The 13,827-nt window shown below is 37.7% G+C and overlaps 1 protein-coding gene across 1 annotated transcript in view; it reads right to left on the reverse strand.

The window, feature by feature from the left end:
• CUBN (cubilin) overlaps nucleotides 1-13,827 on the reverse strand; it is a 263,943-nt gene that overhangs the window by 92,262 nt on the left and 157,854 nt on the right. The window contains exons 37-40 of the mRNA XM_061436135.1: nucleotides 5,814-6,019; nucleotides 4,726-4,910; nucleotides 2,778-2,970; nucleotides 1,501-1,698 (exon numbers count right to left, since the gene is read on the reverse strand). Of these exons, the coding sequence (XP_061292119.1) occupies nucleotides 1,501-1,698; nucleotides 2,778-2,970; nucleotides 4,726-4,910; nucleotides 5,814-6,019 (782 nt within the window). The remainder of the gene's footprint in view (nucleotides 1-1,500; nucleotides 1,699-2,777; nucleotides 2,971-4,725; nucleotides 4,911-5,813; nucleotides 6,020-13,827) is intronic.

Here is a 13,827-nt window from a genome sequence, read left to right on the forward strand (position 1 = left end):
TTCATCATTACTGGTCGGGGCATAGATTTGAATTACTGTGATAGTGAATGGTTTGCCTTGGAAATGAACAGAGATCATTCTGTGATTTTTGAGCTTGCATTCAAGTACTGCATTTTGCACTCTTTTGTTGCCTATGATGGCTACTCCATTTCTTCTAAGGGATTCTTGCCAACAGTAGTAGATATAATGGGGGCAAAATTCAAGAAGACGTCAAAGACCTCAGGAATCAAGATAGAAATATTTTAGTGCAATCTTCCAAAAATGGAAATGAAATGTAAGGTGAATAAAACATTCTAGTTTTAAATGAAGACAGGATCTGCCTCTGTACTTGCCCAATCCTGTCTTACTCTCCTCACCCTGATCTTGACGTTAACTGGAGACAGATCTAGAACCCATCTGAGAGTTTCTAGTTTAGTTGATCTGGGGTGGGGCACTGAGTATGCATCACTAACAAGTTCCCAAGTGATGTTGATGCTGCTGGGCTGGGGACCAAACAGTGAGAAACACTGACAAGAGGACACAGCCTCCCTCTTCTCTGTTCCATGCAGATCGCGAAGTTACAACTCTACATCTTTCACTATAGCATCAGTCACACCTCTCATTCCCTGTCTAGCATTACTACAAGGAAAAGACGAAAACTGTTAGCCCTTAATACTACCCATTCTGGGGGCTTCCCTGGTAGCTCAGCTGGTAAAGAATCTGCCTACAATGCGGGAAACCTAGGTTCAGTCACTGGGTTGGGAAGATCCTCTCGGGAAGGGAAAGGCTACCCACTCCAGTATCCTGTCCTGGAGAATTCCATGGACTGTATGGTCACAAAGAGTCAGACACAACTGAGTGAATTTCACTTTTCAACCCATTCTAGCCAGAGATTCAGTAGACATGGAAAACTGAATACATTGAAATTATAAGTACTTTTCATACTTGGATCTTAAAGCCATAGATACAACACATCAAGATTGATTTCCATAGCCTTTAAATGAGAAAGCAGCACAACCTGGAAACTCAGATTATAATTTCCTTCTTAAACAAGATATAATGTTTCCTAATGCTCTCCCTGACATAATGTGTAGTGTGTGAATTATCTTGCTATGGCAATTTAATATTTTCCTTATTTTCTGTAGTCGTTATTTTTGTTGTCCAGTTGCTAAGTTGTGCCTGACTCTGCGACCCTATGGACTGTAGCCCACCAGGCTCCTCCGTCCATGGGATTCTTCAGGCAAGAATACTCAAGTGGGTTGCCACTTACTTCTCCAGGGCATCTTCCTGGACCAGAGATCGAACTTGCATCTCCTGCACTGGCAGGCTGATTCTTTACCACTGAGCCACCAGGGAAGCCTGTGTTCTGCATAAATGTAGCCAATTCTAGTATCTCATGATTCCATACAAACTGGATGAAGGCAGTAAACAAGTATGATTATAACTGAATGTAACTAAATATGTGTCAGGGTTGAAACTAGGTAGTTTTTTACTTTATTTTGCTTTTTAAATGTTTCTCACCATCTCTTATCACAAGTTTATCATAGCTGCATGTGCTATGAGATTCAATGTCCAGGGAAAGGATGTTGAGTTCCACAGTAGAATCTGGAGCCTGGATGAGCCACATACAGTTGGCGCCATTACTGTAGCTTTCAGGCCAGCCTGGGGAGTAGAGGAAGACTGGAGTATCTCCTGTTTGCAGGAACCCACCACAAGCACCTGCAGAATGAAAAGCAACAGCTTTGAAATAGCGCTGGTAGAAAAGAAGGTACATTTTAAGTGTAAAGCCACAATCCTATACTGAAACAACCAAATTCAAACAATTTTCTCAAAGAAATTTATAAATATTTTTCCACTAATTCAGACAGCTGTGATTTCCATATTTTTTATGAAAAACACATTGCATTCTACTGTTTTCACCATCATTTTGCCACTTCACCCAGTTATGGAGCGTCTATTATTTGTCAAGCATGAAGACTACTGTTGTAGTCGTTCAGCTGCTTAACAGTCTCCCAAAACACAGCATACTGAGGGAGTCTAACATATCTTTAAAGTAGGAAAATAAAAGCTTACAATTTAGGCCACCTTTACCTTGAAACATGACAGTTTATCACCTGCTAAGTACCAAGCAAAGCATTTCTGAAGGCACACTTATAATAACAGAGGAAAAATAAAGGATATTTAATACAGAGGAAAATATTTCTATCAGTTGATCTTTATCTATTGTGTGTGTGTGCATGGTATTTGCAAACCGAACTTTCAGAGATCTCTAAAGTGGTTTCTAGAAACTGTAAGCGTAATGTCTTGTGGATGTTGAACTCTCAATTATCAGGACTTCCCTGGTGGTCCAGCAGCTAAGACTCTACTACAAGTGCAGGGGGCCGGGGTTCAACACCTGGTCAGGGAACTAGATTCACATACCCAACTTAAAAAAAAAAAAAGATCCCACGTGCCACCACTAAAGATCCCACGAGCCACAACCAACAAAGATGGACAATCCTATGTGCTGCAAGTAAGACCTGGAGCAGCCAAATAAATTAATTAATTAAAATAAATGTTTTCCTAAGCCCTTAATTATTATGAAAATATAATGGGAAACCAGCACTTTTTGGAATAAACATGTAATCTTTATGTATTTATGAGAGTAGAAGAACATCTGAACATACGGAGGAAGGGTTTTGAGACTGCAATTATTATTCCTATTCATTTGTGTATTTGGCCTTTATTAGCAGGACTCTTGGAAATATTAGTCTACACGTATCAGCCCCTATAAAGAATGCCATTTATTACTAACAGACCTGTCGCAATGGTAGGTACAGGTCCAACAGAGGCATTCATTGCAAACCACTCCAAGAGGAATCCTCTCCCTGAGACGGAAGAATCAGAAGAAAACTGAAATGTCAGAGAACTTCCAGTGGAGCTGAAAGAGTCGGTTTGGGTACCACAGTAGGTTCCAACCAGGCGGGAGTGAATGCCAGCCCCATCGTAAATCTGCATGGAAAAGACAGAGAACAAAGCACTGAACTTAGGGAATCGCCTCCATTTTCTTCATAAATAGAAAGTCAAAAGGATAATTTTTTATTATAATTTTTATTATAATTTTATTATAATTTTTAATATATTTTTATTATAATTTATTATAATTGTATCATAAATAAGCAAACATTACATATAAGTTTAGAAAAGAAAGTATAATGAAATACAAAATATGACTGCAAACAATTAAATGTGTTTTAAAATCACTTCTCATTCCTGCGGAATTATATTAATAAACATGCTCCATGTGATGTAGCTCACTATACGATTTACAGTAAAATGTGTGGGTAGAAAAGTAGCAACCAAGATAGTTGCTCAACAGTGCTTACTGAATGTGCTCTGGGGCCTCAAAGGGAGGAATTGGGAAGAAAGGGGAAAAGTAACAAGAAAAAGGAAAAGTTTCATGAGAGAAAGTGGACAGGTGTCCTGAAGGAGCTCACCTGTCCACAGGTAAGTAAAGAAACAGAGTTTCTTTCCAAAGAAGTAAAGAAGCAGAATTGGCAACAACAGAAGAATCATAGCTTGCATGGGTTCAGCATACTCAAAGCTCTAGAAATCTCTTTCATTTGGTTCAAAATGTTAGATTACCTAATTAGAGATATATTTTGTGACAATTTCCAAATACATAGTCTTGAGCACGTTTAGTTTTCTGCACCCATGAATGGATGCTATCCAATTACACTTTTCATCCTTCCCTCCATCTTGTAAATAATTTGAATAAATTTGTTATGAGTGTTATTACAAATTTCTCAATTGAAGCTGTTATGTAAGTTCAGATTTCAAATTATCTGATAATTCTGTCCAACAAACTGAGCATCTATCAAGTACTGGATCCTATGTGAAGCATTGTGGACCTAAAACGAATAAGATGGCATCTTGGCCTTCAAGAATCTGATAGTAAAAAAGTCAAATCCATAGAAGCAGGAAATAGAGTGTGGTTGCCAGGAGATGGGTGAGTGGGAAATAGGGAGCTGGTCAAAGGGTACAAAGTTTCAGTAGTGCGAGATTAATAATTCTAAAGATGTAAAGTAGAGCGATGTGACTATAGCTAATAACAGTTCATTGTAACACTTTACATTTGCTAACAGGGCAGATCTTATGTGTTCTTATCACATCAAAAATAAAGAACATGGTAACTGACGTGATGTATGTGTCAACCAGCTTGATTGTGATTACTATTTTATAGTGTGTACATATATGAAACGACCCAATTGTACATCTTAAATATACACAGTATTTATTTGTCAAATATATCTCAATAAAGCTGGATGAAAAGTAATCTGATAGTGCTTCGGATTGGTGCAGTAACCAATGTCTGAATGGCAATGATCACCACAACTTTTATACTTAAATATAAGTACTTATACTTATTTTTAAATGATTGTTCAAATTTTTAGCATTCTAACATAAGAATGAACAGGGTAATGGGATATAAAATAGGATAAATACTTAATTAAGATAAATATACATGCTTAGATAAGCCCAACAGAAAAATTACAATAATGCTGAAAAAAGTTAGCTACAGAATCAAAACTAACAAATATAATACCAGAATTACCATTGTTTGGGTAACCTAACAGGGTTATTCATGGTGTAGGGTAGACCATCTGCTATGATTCGCAAATGCTTGAATAGACAATAACTTGGATCTATCATTGCCAATAGCAATTCACCAAAATGTATAAACATCAATTGCTCTTAAAAACTCACCTTCAATTTGTCATAATAGCAGTTAAGTGTGCCCTCCATGTCCATCTCCAAGATTCTGGCATGAATAACCTGAGATTCTTCCACATTCACTATCCATTGGTAATTGGAGTTGTGGGGGTAATTTCCAGGCCACAAGGGAGAGGCAATTTTCCCATGAGTTCCCACAATGTTATCATTGCCAAATACTAGGAAGGAAAACAGGGTAGTAAATCAGACCTACTTGGAACAGCTTTTTAATCAAATGAAAGAAACAAAAGGCAAGGGGTGTTGAAAAGGATGGACTTTTAATTGACTGCAATTTCTTTTCTCAAAACTGAAAGAAATACTGCTTCCCTTGTGGTTTCTCTGCTATCTATTAATTCCTTGGAGAAGAGTTGATATTGTGAATGGAATTCCATCTCCCTGGAAGGCTCCTCAGTGTGAAAATAAGCAATAGCTTCCCATGTAAAATGGGTTCCCAGATCCCAGGGGACCTGGAGACAAGGCAAGGGGCATTACCAGCCCTGTTCTATAATTTTGGTTTACTTTATTTTGCTTACAAAAGAATGAAACATATGTTTTAAAATTATAAAAGAGAAAGTGACATTTTAAATCACATGTAGAATACCATAATAGCACATTATGAAAAAACTGAGTTAGAAAATAAAAATATTTCATACTTTATCTTATTAGAAAAATATCCTGTTGTTATAACATCTGAGCACTTAGGAGTATCCTAAAGTAATACTAAATGTTTTTAATTAGCAGACTATAGAGTTTATGGCATCAAATGAAACACATTTGACATAAGAATACCAAACTGAAACAAAAATATAATTTAAAAAAACTCTTTTAACACACTCTCATAAAAAAGTTTAACTTAAAATTAGGCAGACACTAGAGCTTAAAAAAGAATCTTAGAGCTACTGAGAATGTTCTCCCTGGCTGTTTATGAGCCATTCATATATAATTTAGTTTTTCTAATACATTATAAAGTAATTCCACAGAGACAATAAATAAATTGTTCTTAATGCATTACTGAAACCACTGCTATCCTTCCGAGTATGTAGGACACCTTCTGGAAGCCATCACTAAAACAACCAACTCACTGCTGGCAAATGCAGCTTGGAAGCCCATGCCAGTGCCTGAGCCGTCGGAGACAAATCTAATCCACAGGATGTGCCCGACAGTGGATGAATAATTGAGGGGGAGGGCGTTTCCACAGTATCGTCCCACCAGGCGCCCCGTGGCGTTCCCTTCCCGGACCTCCACAAAATCTCTGCTGCAGTCCTGAGACTCCTCCAACTGGAAGGCTCTGATTGGACAAAAAAAAAAAAAAAAAAATTAGGGGTTAAATTGATCAACTAAATTTGGGGATTCTCCTCAGTTACTTGCTGAGTTGACCTGTTCATTTGTCAAATTTTTTTCTTTAACTTCAATCAAGTGTCTTTTAGCTAACTCAAAACATTTTGCTCACTTAACAATGCAGATGAAAAATCTTACATAGAATATTAGCTAAGTGAATCCATCAATCTGTAAGATATGTATATTTTAATCAGGTTAAACTCACAATGGTTTAAGATGAAAAGATCTTAGAACAATTTGTCATACACACACACACACACACACAGATTAAAAGAGAAAGTTAGATCAAAAAATACACAAAGGAAGAATCAATGTTTTCTGCACAAATGCAGAAAAGTGTTTGATAAAACTGAAGATCCATTCATCATAAAAACTCTAGAAAATTAAAAATAGAGGGAAATTTTCTCACTGGATGAGAGCTACCCACCAAATATCTACAGCAAATATACTTAGAGGTAGAAGTTTTTAAACATTTCTTTTAAATAAGAAATAACACAGGAAAGCCTGCTCTCATCACTTTGTTGCATGATATATTGAAGGGTTCTTCAGGGCAGTAAGTCGGGGAAAGGGAAAATGGCTGTAAGAACTGGAAGGCAAGTGCTGCCAATCAACATTTAAGAGCATTCGTTTATTCATAAGTATCCACCAAGTGCCTTTTCTAGGCACTGAAGATAGAGAAGCACACAAGATGCAGAATTTTTGACATTCTAGAAAATAGAATGGCTGCTGGATAAGATAATAGGCAAAAATTAATACAGTTTCCTTAAACCAGCAAACAAAAATTTAGGAACTGTACCTAAGTCAACATTCACACAACAAATACTTGTCTCTCTATTATATTGGGACACTGGGACAAGATAATGAAGAAAATAATGTTCCTTCCTTTGGGAAACTTATATTCTAAAAGTAGATAATAAACAAAGAAATAGAAATACTATGAGGCAGTGATAAATTCTAGGAGGAAAAAGTGTAGTCATTAAGGAAGGTTATTTTAGTAAGGTGGTCAGGGTACATCCATAATTTTTAAACAGATGCCATTTTTAATAGCAATAAAAAATAAGATGCCTAGGAATAAATGTAACAAAATATCTATAAGACTTTTATAGAAAATATATAAACTTTTAGTGAAGGATCTAAAAGGAGACTGAATAAATGGAGAGATATTCCAAATTTAATACGAAAAGTCTCTATATAAAGATTCTTCCAAAATCAATCTATAAATTTAGCACAATTTCAGCAAAATCAGTAAGCATTACTGCACTTGTGTAAAGAATAAAACAGAAAGCAATATTATGTTGTGTGTATGGAGACAGGTGTATGGCATCACTGACTCAATGGACATGAGTTTGAGTAAACTCTGGAAGTTGGTGATGGACAGGGAGGCCTGGTGTCCTGCAGTCCATGGGGTCACAAAGAGTTGGACACAACTGAGTGACTGAACTGAACTGAACTGATATATATATATACATAAAATATACATATAATAACAGTATATAAACTTGCGTAGAGGTGATAAACATAAAATTGAAAACACCGTTTATCTCTGTGATGAGAAGGTATGGGAATATGGATGGGGAACTTTTGCTGCCCCGTAATATTTTATTCATGTAAAATTATTTTTTAAATAAAAAGGTAATTTAATGATTTTTTAAAAAGTAAATGAAGTGAGCGCACGCTCTTCTTTTTTCAGAAGTAATTAATTTTTGCTGAGAAGGACAAGATAAAGAGAAGAAGAAAGAATGGCTTAGCAAGATTAAAGAAACTGTTGAACTTCCCTGCTGGTCCAGTGGCTAAGACTCTGCACTCCTGATGTGGGACACTCAGGTTTGACCCCTGGTCAGGGAATTAGATCCCACACGCCTCAACTAAGGGTTCGCATGCCAAAACTTAAACGATGCATGCCACACTGAGACCCAGTGCAGTCAAATAAAAATAAATTAATTTTTTAAAAAAGAAAGAAAAGAAACTGTTGGGAAGGGGGAAAGTGTCTCCAGAAGAGAAAACTTACTTCCCTGCTATGTATCTTTCAGGTACTGCTCAACATGAGCAGGATTTCCCATGACGCTGGTAAGCCAGCGCCCTTAGGGGGCTCTCTCTCAACTAACAGCTTAGGATGCTTCAGGAACAGCTGACTGGCCTGGAGTTACTGGGACCTCATGCCCCACTAGGGGATCAAATGTATCAGGCACACCTCTGAGGCTTCATTGTCAACCAGAGGACAGGAGCAAACTGGTCAGCTCCGCTCCACTAACAGCTTGCCAAGCCAGATACCAGCATTGGTAGGTCGCCAGCAGGACAGTGAGTCTGTACCTCTCAATAATCCCATCAAGGTGGGTTATTACCGTGTAGATCACCTGGGTCTATATTTCAGGCTGTTTTCAAAGACTTCCCTGCTGGCTCAGTGGTAAATAATTTGCGAGTCAATGCAGGAGACTCACGTTGGGAGGATCTACTCCACTATTCTTGTTTGGGAGATCCCATGGACAGAGAAAGCTGGCGGGCTACAGTCCACGGGGTTGCAAAAGAATCGGACACAACTTAGCAACTAAACAAGTGACGTAACTGAGTAGCAGAAAAAAACAGGAAAGATCCACATCAGGCTAAATGAACCACACATTTGTCTTACCTCCACTGTCTTCCTTGACAGTTTAATGCTTCATGAGACAGTTTATATCTACAATCTATCTCAATCACCAACTGAGAGTTGGTGATGGACAGGGAAGCCTGGCGTGCTGCACTCCATGAGGTCGCAAAGAGTCAAACTCGACACGACTGAGAGATTGAACTGAACTGAACTGAACAATCAGTTTTGGAAACTAATTGTTCTGAATCTATCCTTAGGATGGTTGTCAAGTTTGGCTCTTAAATTCAGGCTGTTTTATTACCCATAATATTATCAACAATGTAAAATATGCTAAAATTGCATTCTGATTCTCATAAAAAACAAAAGGTGATTATTTTTCTCTACAGGTGATTTACCAAAAACAGAAAGTGTTTAGTCACTCAGTTATGTTTTTGAAAACCTCGTGGACTGTAACCCATTAGGCTCCTCTGTTCATGTAATTCTCCAGGCAAGAATACTGGCGTGGGTAGCCATTTCTTCTCCAAGAGAATCTTCCCAACCCAGGGATTGAACCCGGGTCTCCTGCATTGACGGAAGATTCTTTATGGTCTGAGCCACCAGAGAAACCCAATTAACACAAAATTGCTCCTAAATCTTTTCTAGTCAAAATGTTGCATGTGGCCCAGCAGCATTAGCATCACCTCAGAGCTTGTTTGAAATGAAGCATCAGGTCCCACCAACCAACTGAATCAGAATATGAATTTTAATAAGATCCCAGATGATCAACATGCACATTAAAGTTTGACTCAAGGGTCCAGAAGATCACTAAGTGCTCGGTTTTTCTGTTTTTGTACCAGACTGGTGTAATCCAATGCTAAATGTCACAAAAGGCTTTTCATTAGAAACAATGGTAGGATATCTGTTAGAATCAAATTTAACTTTTAAAAATGTTTTATTGTTCTTGGAAGTTTCTGTTTTAGGCCAGTTCAATTTATAAGCAAACCTATCTTCTTTCCAAAACTTTGGCTCAGATCTGCTAGTAAAAATATGATGTGGAACAAAAATAGTACGATCTCTGTTTCTCATTATCTCATTTCAATTTTTGAACCAAGATCAATCACATTGTAAAAGGACTCTGCCAGCATAAAATACACTTTCTGCTAATTCCTTTAAATATCTGTTTTATAAAAGAAATTCTTTGGGGGTTTTATTTTCCCCCTCCTTTTGTGTTACAGATTCAACCATAATTCCTCCAGTTCTTTTCCCTACTCAATTTCACCACAGTATCCACAATTCAAACCCCGTGTTTTAGAACTTGACATATTCCATATGCTTCTCCCCCACCCCAGGGGAATGCCTCCAAGTGCCCATCTGGATATAGTTTAGATCAGGGCAGAAATAACTCGGAGGCCTTGCCATAAAGCCCTTCTCATTATCATCTGCATAAAGAGGAACATCTTGTATTCCACAAATTATACTTTAAAAATAAAACTGAAGCAAGGACGACAAAATAATCAAAATTCACTTCTCATGGATGAGAAGAGAAAAAGATGAAGCATTAGATTTGTTTATACAATAATCAGGATTTAGTGTCTATTAAAGAATACAATGGATGAAACTTGCTTTTTGTGTTTATCTTCTGTCCTCTAGGAGGACAGCTCAGTGTTGTCCATTTAATTTTAATTTTGAACTGCCAAACAAGAGACTTTAGAAATGGCAGGGTGAGAGAGTTAACATTCATTGAACATCAGGCATGCATCAGCCCTGTGCTGTACATTTAAAATTTAACATATCTAATCATAACTATGGCCCTGTATGGATAAGATTATCCCCAGAGATGAAATGAATCTCTCTAGGTTTTAAACAAATAGCTTCTTGACATTAATTTCTTAATAACTTAACAAAAAATGGGATCTTGTCTGTCTTGAACATTCCCAGGACCGGGCCCAGTACCTGATAACTGCTGAACATCAGACTGTTTAAGAATGTGAATGTGGTAAGGACAAAGAGGAAAACAACAACAACAACAAAAAAGCCCTTTAATTTAGCAATTATGAAGCCTGGTAATCTATGTGAAGGACTTTGGACTTACCATAAGAACGATGTTCACATTTTATTCATCATTGGCTATAAAGCATCTATTAAGAGAGTAAATTGTGCTTTATATATGAAGCATCTAACATATGTGTAACAAAAGCTTACCTGTATAAAGTAGGGGCTTAATAAATGTTGAATAAAAAATACATATGTATGTATATATGGCTGTATGTGTATATATATGTAATACATATGTATATATATATGTACTTATATTTCTTCCCATACAAAACTTTGTGCTTTTTGTAAAGATAAAAGCAAACAAAACCTCTTTCCAATGTGACAACTTAAACTTGCATTGCCTTTCAGGTGCTCAGAGGGTGTCTTTGTTTTGACACAATGCCAGTTGGATCCTAAAGAGGCATTGACTGGTAGGCTAAAAGAAAGTAACTTGAGATATTTGAACATGGTCCAGAAATAGGACTTATCTTTCATTAAAAAAAAAATCCATTCTTGATGCACAGAATGGCATGCCTAGAAGAGGAGCAAGGTTTTTGGAATAAACAGAGCAGTGTCCTCAAAACCATCCTCTTCTCTCCACAGTAAGTCAGGTATTATATTCTTTTCAAAACAGAATTAGTAACATCAACCAAAGCCCAATAATCTGTGATAGAGTAAAACAAAAACCTTTTAGTTTTAAAAACCAATGTCTTATTATCCAATATTTATTAAGTACCCATTACCTGTGTGGCACTACCAGTGTCACAAGTATTTCTCTACTGATGGATTAAAAAGCCCCATTTCACATACCATGTCCTTTGCACTATCTACTTCTAGAAAATACATTATTGCTATTTAATTTAACCTAAGACTGCCCAGAATGTGGCAGGATCCTACTGTTGACTGTATGTCCATAGTCCATATTTAAAAGGGCTTACAGTTCAATGAGGAACATAAGAGTGATTTTTCATTAATTTCTGTCAAAATTAATAAAAAGAAACTTTAATTATAAAGAATGGAGAAACCAGAAGGAACTCTCACACCCCATGATGGTAGCTGAGCCCAACAGGAAGAAGAAAGAAGACTCCTCTCTCTCCTAGCATGGACTCAGCCAATAAAAGCCATGGATTCTGTTTACTGCCCTCCTGGCTTCCTTTTCTCTCTAAAAAAAGTATCATCCTCCTGCTGTTCAGGGACTTGCAGTAGATCACTACCGTTGTGCATCCTGAATTGCAGTTCTCTGCTGATCCTGGATAAGCCCGTCTTTGCTGGAGGAATATGTAGCATTCTGTTTATTTCAGACCCACATTTTGGTGGTTCGGTAAGCAAACAGGTGTGGCACCCACAATTCAGCCCATTGTCATTCACTGCTTTTCCCACCAAATCTGGAGTCTGAAGATCCTTCTCCTGGATCTGAGCTCACATTCTCTTTGCATTTGAAGCTCTCTAGGTTTTATTCAGAATCTATTTTAAAGCTTCATCTTTCTGGTCAATGCTTTGCTCTGTACACAAGTATTCACTTGACACTTCTGTCTGATTTGAGATCAGACCGTTTCAATTGAAACAGACTAGCCTTTGAACCATTCCTTTGGGAACAGGGGACGGTTCACTGAAACTGTGCCTGTTTTTGTCCAGCCTTCAGCCTATCCTTTGCAAAGGGCTAGTCTCTGGAAAGTGGCTAAAAAAGCCTTTGGCCAAGCTCCTCTAGGACCAAGCTATTTCCTTAGAATTGGCTGGTATTTTAGGCTTGTGAGCTATTTGAACTGAGCTGCTTATGCTGCAAAATGTTTGAAAATTGTTCTTTTACTCTAGAGAAAAACCTCTGAGACATCAGAGCCCAGGTAACTAAGAATTGTGAGAGTACCTTCCAAACAGAGACTCTGGCAAATTTGAGGTTTAAGAACTGAAGTCTTTCCTTATGCACATTTCTGACTAAATGGGCCAACCTGACCAAAGACAATTTAGGATCTCAATGATCATTATGATGAACTTTTGAAATTCCCAAAGTTGAATTCTTTTAGAAACAAAGAGGACTACAATAGCTCAAAATTTCCAGAAATGAGTGGAATGCTTACTCTGATTGGTATTTGGAAGCTTCCCAACATTATCAGGAGCCTAGAATGGCTTCTTTACAAAATAAGATTTTAAGGAAAACATGAGTAATGAGAGATAAAACGGCTCCCAGTGCCTCAGGCTCCTCTTCTTCAGCTTCTCTGTCTCAGGCTCTGCCCCTAACACCATCTGGTCTCTCTCTTTTGGCTCTTCATGGGTTAGATCCCATCTCCAAGGCCATCTTCCTCCTTCCTAGCTATACTGTCTCCTCCTTCTCTGTACTGCCAATTACCCTCATACCAATTCTCTTACCAAGCTTCCCTGTTGAAACTATTCTCATTCGCTTTTCCTCTGAACGTGTAGGAATGTCTGTTTAAAATTAAGCCTTCTAAGAATCCAGAGGCTGAACTGTTAGTTTTTTGTATTCCCTGAACCAAAGCTGAATTGAGAGCTATAGTCAAAAGTTTTCCCAAAGTAACAGGATACTCACAGACTGCTGGAAAATTTTAATATAATTATTTAAACTTATCAACCTTACATCAGCTAGTCCTTATGCTGGGCAGTGAAGGCTAGGATCAGCACTGGATGAAAACTACTAACTGCGGGAAATCCTGCAAGGTTTCTAGAATTACAGCTGGGAGGCCAGCCTGCTATCATTATATGATCAGGCTCAGGCAATCCCCAGGAGGCTTCATCACATTGTTCCTGGGGTTTCTCCAAATCCTGCTGATTGGAACAAAATCCAGGCTCACACACAAAAATCTGATGAAACTGTTCATGATTATTACAATCAACTTCATATCATTTTTAAGGAAAATTCTGATGTTCTTTTAGATGTTGATTTCGCCCAGGTAGCTTTTAACACTATGTTTATTAATGGGCTGAACTGGGACTTTTCCCTTCTAGTAACAAGGATCAGGATGGAATGGGAAACTGTCTATCCCAGATTTAGCTAATGTGGCAAACCAGCTCTCTCCAACTCCAAATGAGTCACCTCAGAGAAAGACTGCCAAAATTCTTAATCTTCAACCCCAGCAAAAGAAGGCTCCTAAGTGAAACCATATCCTATTAGTATCCGCTATTACTGCAGAGCCAGGACACTGGAA

The sequence above is a fragment of the Bos javanicus genome, chromosome 13 (genome assembly GCF_032452875.1).
Source record: "Bos javanicus breed banteng chromosome 13, ARS-OSU_banteng_1.0, whole genome shotgun sequence".
Classification (NCBI taxonomy): domain Eukaryota; kingdom Metazoa; phylum Chordata; class Mammalia; order Artiodactyla; family Bovidae; genus Bos; species Bos javanicus.